This window comes from Propithecus coquereli, unplaced genomic scaffold (genome assembly GCF_000956105.1).
Source record: "Propithecus coquereli isolate 6110/MARCELLA unplaced genomic scaffold, Pcoq_1.0 Scaffold11, whole genome shotgun sequence".
In the NCBI taxonomy this organism is placed as follows: Eukaryota; Metazoa; Chordata; class Mammalia; order Primates; family Indriidae; genus Propithecus; species Propithecus coquereli.
In genome coordinates, this window is record NW_012134969.1 from 12,506,009 (window position 1) to 12,515,801 (window position 9,793).

General features: G+C 36.9%; 1 protein-coding gene across 1 annotated transcript in view; it reads left to right on the forward strand.

The window, feature by feature from the left end:
* Window positions 1–9,504, forward strand: part of SUCLA2 (succinate-CoA ligase, ADP-forming, beta subunit) — a 59,677-nt gene extending 50,173 nt beyond the window's left edge. Inside the window, exons 6-9 of the mRNA XM_012648505.1 lie at window positions 4,060–4,221; window positions 4,317–4,459; window positions 8,832–8,952; window positions 9,398–9,504. Coding sequence (XP_012503959.1) covers window positions 4,060–4,221; window positions 4,317–4,459; window positions 8,832–8,952; window positions 9,398–9,504 — 533 coding nt within the window. The remainder of the gene's footprint in view (window positions 1–4,059; window positions 4,222–4,316; window positions 4,460–8,831; window positions 8,953–9,397) is intronic.
* The last annotated feature ends 289 nt before the right edge of the window (window positions 9,505–9,793 follow it).

Below are 9,793 nucleotides of genomic sequence, written 5' to 3' on the forward strand. Positions count from 1 at the left end.
GCTCGCTCTCTCTCTAGCTTTCTCTCTGTAGGCACACACGTGTGTGTATAAAAATATATATTTTTGGAATCATTTGAGAGTAAGTTGGAAACGTTGTTCTTCTTTACCCCCAAATATTTCAATGTCTAAAAACAAGAACATTACTGAGTATATAACCTGAGTACATTTATCAGCAAGTATGTAAGTATTTAACTCAAGTATATAACCTTAGTACATTTATCAACATGAGGAAACTTAATATTGGTAAAATATTATCTAATCTACAATAAATATTCAAATGTAGGCAGGTGTCCCAGTAATGTCCTTTATACCTTTTCCCCCGGTCCAGGATCCCAGCTCGGGACCACACAGTGAATTTAGTTGTCACGTACATTTGACCTGGAATAGATCCTCAAGTGTACGTTGTTTCTTGACCTTGACTTTTCTTTTTAATAGAAGGGACCATTTATTTTGTAAAGTGCCCTTCAGTTTGGGTCTCTCTGTCTGATGTTCCCTTATGGTGTTTTTCTTCTTCATGGTGTATCATATCAGGAGGTACATTATGTTGTTTTGTTCCAGTATTAATAATGTTAACTTGGATCGCTTGATTAAAGAGTGTCCACCAGGTTTCTCCATCATAGAATCATTATTTTTCTCTTTGTAACTACTAAGAAATTTGTGGGAAAACATTTTGAGACTACGTTCTTCATCAAACTTTCCCCCATTAGTTTTGGTGTCTACTGATGATTTTCTAACTCCGTCATTCCCTCTGTATTTACTAATTGGCATTGTTTTGTATAGAAGAGCTTTTCTTTCTTCCCTCTTTGTTTATTCAGTTGTATCAAAATGAACTTTTCAATTCTTATTTCGTTCAATGAGTTATAATCCATTTTAATCATTATTTTGTTACTCAGACTGTTCCAGATTTGGCCAGTAGAGGACACTCTCAAGCTGGCTCCTGTGGCCTTTTTTTTTTTTTTTTTTAACTTTTAATTTTGAAATAAATATAGACTCACAGGAAGTTGCAAAAATAGTACAAGGAGACTTGTGTCTCGTTCACTCAATGGTGACATCTTATATAGCCGTATATATCCAAACAGTTAATTGACATTGGTACATTATTGTTAGCCAGACTAAATACCTTATTTAGTTTTCACCATTTTTTAACCCTTTTAACCTGCAGTCATTTGTGTGTGTATGTACAATTCTATTTAATTTTATCCAATACATAGATTTGAGTAGCCACCACCAAAATAAAGATACAGAACTGTTCCATCACCATGAAAGAGCCCCTCTGTGTACCTCTTTGTATTCACATCCTCCACCTTATTTTTTCTTACCCCATCCCTGTGTGGTGGAAGCCACCAATCTGTTCTTCTTCTATAGTTTTGTCATTTTGAGACAACATGAAACCTTTTGAGATTTATTTTGTTACTATACATAATGACTTTGACGTCTATCCAGATTGTTACATGTACCCATAGTTTATTTCTTTTTATTGCTGAGTAGTATTCCACTATATAAATTTACCTGAATTTATTCATCCATTCACCCACTGAAGGATTTTTGAGTAATTTTCAGTATTTTGCTATTACCAATAAGCTGCTATGAACATTTGCATATAAGTTTTGTGTGACTGTAAGTTCTCGATTTGTCCTTTTGATATGCCTCTATTATTCTTTGAGCAATTCTTTACTTTTTGTGCAATAAGATATCCCAGCATATTTCTTTCTCATGGTTCTGGAGTCAGCCTTTTCTCCAAAGAGCCCCGGTTACTTTTTGTGGAAAATAATATTTAGGCCCCAAGATATGCATACTACCTATGGTTATTGCTATTAACATGTCATTGCTTTTAGGCTGTTTCAGCAAAGAGCCTAGAAATAGTGTGTGTATGTGTCTGTGTGTGATACACATACATAAAAATACATATATGTTTATACCTGTATCTATTTCAAAAAATCTCCAAATTTATACTGATACCTCTAATTCCACCCCAATTCCTCAAGGTTCATTCTAGATCTATAATTTTCTATATTTTTAATTCTCTTATCCAACATTTAGAAACCTGGCTTTTTTTAGCTTCAGTATATTTATTTATTTGCTCATGTATTTCTGGTGTTCTTTCCTATTCATAGATCAAGATTTCCCAATCTTGGCACTATTGACATTTTGGGGTGGATAATTTGTTTTTGTTATGGGGGGCTGTCCTGTGCATGGTAGGATGTTTAATAAGATCCTTACCCAGGAGCACTAGATGCTGGTAGCAACCTTCAGCTGTGAGAACCAAAAATGCCTCCAGACATTGCCAGATGACCCCTGTAGGACAAAACTGCCTCTGGTCGAGAATCACTGCTGTAGATTCAAGTTTCCACATGTTATATTCTTTGAACCTGAAGAACTTTCTGTAACATTTCTTTTGGTGTAGGTCTGCTAGTGATGAATTTTGTTTCCAGTTGTCTGGAAATGGCTTCCTTTTGCCCTCCCATTCTCACTGTATGTAGAATTCTGGCTTGCTATATTGTTCTTCACTTTTTTTCTGCCCCATTCTCCTCCTTCCGGTTTCACATATATTACACTTCTTGATATTGCCTAATAGGTCACCGAGGTGCACTTTTTTCTTTTTTTTCCTCTTCAGATTGGATAATTTCAGTTTATCTTTAGGTTCACTGACTCATCACCAATCTGCTGTTAAGCCCATCCAGTGAATTTCTCATATGTTATACTTTTTATTTGTACATTTTCAATTTGGTTTCTTTTTATAATTTTATTCTCTGCTGAGATTACCTGTCTATTCATTTATTATAACCATATTTTCCCTTAAATCTTTAAACATCTTTAAAATAGTTGATCACAGTTCTCGGATAATTCTAAATCTGGGTCATCTTGGGTTTGATTTCATTTGACAGTCTTTTTACTTTACTTGTGGTCACATTTTCCTGTTTTTTTTTATAGACCTAGTAATTTTGAATTATATACTGTACATTTGGGGAGATATGGTTTGAAGACTGAATTCTGTTAACCTTCCTCTGATAGAATATTGATTTTTGCTATTATTGGTAATTAACTTAGTTGGACTCTAAACTTTGTCTCCTGTGTTGGGCAGCAGCTGAAACTGCTCACTTCTCTCAGCCTTCTGTCTGCTAGGAACTACAAGGAGAATGCTGTAATTAGATTGGAGTGAAGAAGGGATAGAGCTCTGAAAGATGAAGCCAGAGAGGTGACCTTCATAAGAGCCATTTTGGTAGAGTGTTGGAGGTAAAAGCCTGATTGGCATGGCTGTAAGAGAGAATGGCAGTAGACAAATTTGGTACAAGAACTTTAAACACAGGGTTTGGCAGTTAGTAAGTGTTTTAGGTTTTATGGTCCACATACGATCTTGAGTGCAGCTGTTTTTCTTCTTGTTTGTTTCCTCCTTTCTTTTTCTCTTTCTTCTTTCTTATTCACAATCCTTTAAAGTGTAAAACCCATTCCTAGCTCACAGACCATATAAAAACAGGCACAGGCCAAATCTGGCTCTTGGGCTTTACCCCTCTTTTAAACAGACAAGTCTTTCAAGGAGTTTTGCTGTATAGGAGGTGAAGAGTAAGGGGAAGTGGGAGTTAAAAGATTTTTTTCTTTCTTTTTATTAAGTTGGGGAAATAACAGCATTTTTGCAAGTCAATGAGATTTAGCCAATAGAAAGGTAGGGGAGATTTATAATGTAGAAAAGCTAGAATTGCTTTAACAATGTCCTTGAGTAGATGAGAGGGGATGGGATCTGGGGCCCAAGGGAAGGGATTAGCTAGGACTATGGATAGTTAATTCTTGATAATTTTTAAATGATTCAAAATGTTTTTGAGGGTTTTTTCTTCTTTATCTAGTGCATAGGATGGATGTAGAACCAGTAACTTTGATGGGGCAGTTTTAATTCCCAAATATTCCTTTTTAAGGAATAGTTTGAATTCATCGTGAACATAAATTGAAATACTTTCAGTAAATGGCAAAATTAAAATGTGTTTTTCTCTTAAAGAATGTTTGATTAATAATAGTTTATTGTGTCTGTCTTTAAATTAAGATTACTTTCTCTTTTTCCTTTCAAAGTACTGTGTATGGATGCAAAGATCAATTTCGATTCTAACTCAGCCTATCGCCAGAAGAAAATCTTTGACCTGCAGGACTGGACCCAGGAAGATGAAAGGGACAAAGATGCAGCGAAGGCAAATCTCAACTACATCGGCCTCGATGGGAATATAGGCTGTCTAGGTATTGTGCGTTTTCGTGTTAGCGTTGTGTTTGTCAAGTTTAATTTCTTTTCTCTATGTTTGCTGCTTATACAAATAATTTTCCCCTCTTGATAGTAAATGGTGCTGGTTTGGCTATGGCCACAATGGATATAATCAAACTTCACGGAGGGACTCCAGCCAATTTTCTTGATGTTGGTGGTGGTGCCACAGTCCATCAAGTAACAGAAGCATTTAAGCTTATCACTTCAGATAAAAAGGTAAGGGCAGAGCTTATGTTTTAGAATTTGAATTAGGATTCAGAATTTATATATATATCGTAATATACATATTTTGAGTCTTTTTTTGCTAATATATCTTGAACATTTTTTGCAATTCACTGAGGTATTCTAAAACACTTATTTTAATGTTTGCATAATCTGTCACATACATATGGCACAATTTAGAACTTTGTCTTTATAAATGATTGTCAAAATGCAAGGGATGTGAAGCATCATGATCAAAAGACATGTATATTATTAGTCACCAGATAATTGCTAAGGAATGTGTCTATTGTGTGGCCAAGTATGGATTTTGTAAGGCTTCCAACAAAGTAAGATAAATGCCTCCATGGAACTAGTCTTATTGAATTTAGACCTGCATTCCCCAACCCTTAGTACTGGTCCATGGCCTGTTAGGGACCGGGCCACAGAGCTCTGCTGTGGCCCTCACCCCCACTTCCATGGAAAAATTATCTTCCATGAAACTTAGGAGGGGGGACACAGCAGAAGGTGAGCAGCAGGCTGTAGGGGAGTGAAGGAAGCTTCATCTGTATTTACAGCTGCTCCCCGTCACTCACATCACTGCCTGAGCTCCATGCCTCCATTTCCATGAAACTAGTCCCTGGTACCAACAAGGTTGGGGACTGCTGACTTAGACTGAGAATTCTTCATTGATGGGGACCATATCTTACTCATTGTTGCCTCTCCTAGTGGCTAGTATAAATGTCCAGTACATAGATTAAAAAATATGTATTATTGATGTTGTTGGCAATGTATATTTTTATTTGTGGTGTTAGACTTTAGAATTATTTAAAAAATGAATGTATTTCTCTGCCTTTCCCTTTGAGCCTATAGACTTATTTGCCATATATATTAATTTTACGAAGAATTCAACTAAAACGAGGTATAAAATGTGCCTTATTTCCCTTGTTTATTAATTTTAAAAAGTAAACAAATTTTATTGGAACTATATTTCTATAGCTTCTTTTGACATACACTCTAAAAGGAGAGTGTTAAAGACTGAGTCTAAGTATCTAACTGTTGAGTACTTACTAAGGTGAATTAGTAAGCATGGCTTTTAGGGCCCAGGTGCAAGAATGCAGAAGAGTAAACGAAGAGTTACAGTGTTGGGGACTCACAAACGGGCACTGGAGTTGGAAACAGAACAGGGTGACAATGCGGATAGCATTGAAATAGCTATATACTTACTATGTTTCTTTGTGTTGGACACTGTGCTGGGACTTGGGAATACATGGGCCCTTCCGTTGAGGTATTTATAGTGTGACTAGGGTGATAAGCAGAATGCAGTCCTGTGGAAGAACAGAAGACAGAGCTGATAACTGGGAGAATCAGGGTAGCCTTCACTGAATGGATGATACCTTGAGCTGTCTTGAAAATTAAATGAGTTAGGCAAGGAGAAGAGAACGTGCAAAGGAATGGAATCCAGAGGGCCGTTCTCATGGAATGGTGAGATGAGTATGTGTAAGAACATAGCACTATTGGCATGAATGATAAGAGATAATGTTGGCAAATTGAGACCACGTCATGAAGATCCCTGTATTTATAGTTAAGGAGTTTAGAATTTAACCTCCCTACCCCAGCACATACACAAACACATATATCTATACCCCGCCTTTTGTTTACTTATTTATTTATATTTTTTAAAAGAACATAGCTCTGCTAGTAGAGAGTAAAATGGAGAGTAGGGAGACACTGACAGGAGAAATCAATTTGGTGGTTATGCTGGCTTGTCCAAAAAGATGAAGAGGTCCCTGACAAAGGCAGTATCAGTAAGAACAGAGCAAATAAACCTAATTTAGAGACATTTCTGAGACAGGGTCATTAAATTCATTTTTTCCTCTTTTTTTTGGGCAGGGGCCATGGAGAGGGGTTGGTTAGGTTGACATTAGGATTTTTGGCTGGGGAGAATCACTGGGTGGTGATGCCCTTCATGCGGTCAAAGCAGAATAGAGGAATAAGTATTTCTGAATGAGTGTGCTAAGTTTGGGTTGTGTTGACTATATCTAGTAGAAAGTTGGTTGTAAAGATATATTATACTTCCTGTAATGGTTGGAAGTACATTTGAGAGTCCTCAGCATATTGAGAAAAGAAGTCTTAATTGTTGGTGAGATGGTCCATGTGAGTGAGATGAGGAAACCAAGAATAGAGCCTGGCTCCTCAGTGTTGAAGGGTTGAATAGAGGAGGAAGACCCAAATGAAAGAAAGAGAACAAACTGACAGAGAGAGATAGGAACAGATCAGGAGGGAGTGGTGACATTGAAGGTGAGGGTGCAGAGTTTTGAGAAGCAAGGCAATGGGTAACAATGTGAAATGCTGAAGGAGCGATCTAGCAGAATAAGGACTGCAAGAGATGATTGGGAACCTTGGTAAGAACAGTACAGGAGCTGGGGGCCGAGGCCAGGTTGTAATGGATTCAGTTGTAATTGGGAATTAAGGGAGTGGGGAATGGAGACATCCAGGGCAGATTACTCTTTCTCTTTCAGGATTTTTTTTTTTTTCAATGAAAGCCTGGAAGGACATAGTGCTGTCACTCAAAGGGAGGTAGGGTTGGAGAGACCTTTGTGGTATATGCTTGCTTACTTGTTTATTTGGAAGACCAAATAAGAAGATGAGCTGTTTCTAGATGGAGAAAGAGAAGAGATTTACAGATAAAGAAGAGAGTGAGTACAGCTAAAGTAGTGAGTCAACACCTGAGGAAATACAATACAGTAATTAGGTAGAGATAAAGTACAGTATTTAGGTGGCTGGGTTAGCTTTGGAGAGGAGACTCCTCCTTTCTTGAGGTGTTACTGGAGAAAGGAAGGTCATATGCTGAAAGAGAGCTTGAGTGGGTAGGAGGCTTACGAAGAGAGTTAAAGGTATGAGACAGACTGCTAAGGAGAGGATTGCAGTTGAATCATTATTATACTGCTCTTCAGGTTATGCTAGTGTTTCAGGTTTTATTTTGTTTTTTACTGTTTTGCTTTTTCTTGTATAAACTGTGGCTAGGATCATCCAAAGATTTGCATTGTTTGAAGTGGGATGTTCAGAGGAATGAGAATTAAGCAGGCAGGTGACGGTGTCATTGAATTGCTTAGTCATAGGTTCCAGGTTCTATAGTGAAGAAAGATTGGTTGAGAGATGATAGACTGGGAGATTAGAGAGGAAAAGATTGGGCTTAATGGAGTTAGAAGTGAAAGACATTAAAGGTGAAAGGGGAGGAGGTTGAGCAGATACTGGGATTTACATATTTGATATTCTAGAGACATTCATTCTGGTCGAGTCCAGGATTTGTGCTTGGTAGTAATTAGTCGCAATGGATTAGAGGTGAAAATGGCTTGGTAGAGATCCAGGAACTTCAAGGCTAGAGTGTTAGATGATGCCTTATGGTGAATATTGAAACTATCCAGAATGAGGTGAGTGGGAGGGAGATAAGAGAGATGACAAAGTCTATTATGAGTTCTAGTCCATTATGAATTCTAGAGCTTCATTTCTTGAAGGTCTAAAAATAATAATGGTAAAGAATGCATAGTATAGCTCAGTGTGTCTCATTCATTTTCAGATCGTGGCATTCACAGAAAATATTTCAATGGGGCCTTGGAGGTAGATGGATAAGGTTGCTTGTAGACAGAATTCACTGGCTCAGAAGTTCCAGCTGTCCTAGAACCTTCCTAGCTATCCTAAGGGTTGAAGGGAGCAATATTGGTGTATCTAGAATCCATTTGTATTTCACTGTTTGAGAAGCTCAGGTGTAGCTTAATGAATTAAACTTTTTTAAAAAAAGAAAAAAAAGGAGATTATTTTGGAAAGGATAGGAGAACACTGATTCAGAACTGTAAGTGTGGTGGTGAAAGAATGCTGACCCAAATAGGCCCTGAAGTTTGGCTGTGAAGTGTAGCCAGGAGTGGGCACACAGGAGAAGTGAGATGATTCTGGGGGCCTGGTTTCTGTGAAAAGTTGCTTGCGTTGTTGAGGATAAATGAAAAAATGATAGGTAATGAACACTAAATTGGAGATCTTGCATGTGACATTGTCTTATAACATGATCTGGTGTGGTCATGCTGGTGAATGGCTATGTTTCATAGAAGAAAATAAGTGGAATTAGAAGGTCTTTGCTCATATTGGGTGTAGTAGAGAAGAGAATATGAACCAGTTGTTCAAATTACCCAAGGAGATGGAAGTAAGTTCTGGTGGGCAGTGGTCTCTACAGGCTTGAATAATAAGAGCTAAAAGAGGTATGGTGGTTTGGTCTGGGAATGTTTCCATGGAATTAATGTTTGTCATGAAGCACAGGTACCGGTATTTCCCTGGAGGGGAAGGATAAATCATCATTTCTTTTAAATTTTAATCTTCCAAAACACTTTATTCACAGGTATTGGCTATTCTGGTCAACATTTTTGGTGGAATCATGCGATGTGATGTTATTGCACAGGGTATAGTCATGGCAGTAAAAGATTTGGAGATTAAAATACCTGTTGTGGTACGGTTACAGGGTGAGTGGAAAAGATATCTTGCAATTCTTCCAAATTGCTTAAATGTTCATATTTCCATGAAGTTTAGTTCATTTAAAATGTAGTTTTCAAATAGCTGTGTCTTTTAAATGAAAGCATTATATAATATGAAATTTAAAAACCATGGTTTTTAAAAAATTTCTAACAGTGGAGCAAAAATGTTCATAGTTTTGCTTGGTATAATTTGCTGTGTTTTTTATTTGTGGTGATTTTTCTTGCCTGAATTACCACGGATATGGTAAGGTGCAATATATTATGAGATAACTCTGGGCTTTTGTGATATTTTCTTTGCTTTAGAAGCATTCATGTTAAATGATGGGTGTACTCCTATGTTGAAGTTTCATACCTGTAGTATGTTGTAGCAAATATTTTAAATGCTTTTGTTTATATACTTAAACTTATTTATATTTACATAAATCATTTCCAGGTACACGAGTTGATGATGCTAAGGCTCTCATAGCAGACAGTGGTCTTAAAATTCTTGCTTGTGATGACTTGGATGAAGCTGCTCGAATGGTAAATGAGCTATGTTAATATAAGGACAAATTTTCAGAGTGTATAAAGGATTTATAAATATTATACCTCGATTCTAGAATGAACTATGTAATTATGAATATTGCTAATAGTACTTCAGCTAAATATTATGGGTATAATGAACTGTTAAAGAAAAAAGTTATTAATGACATTTGTTAAAGAATGGTAAAGGCAGACTTTATTCAGGTGAACTATTGCTCTAGGTATAGAGACTACTGCAGTGGGGTTTTGTACAGTAGGGCAGAAAGGTTGGGCTCAACTCGAAATACAATGTGGAATAGTGGGAATT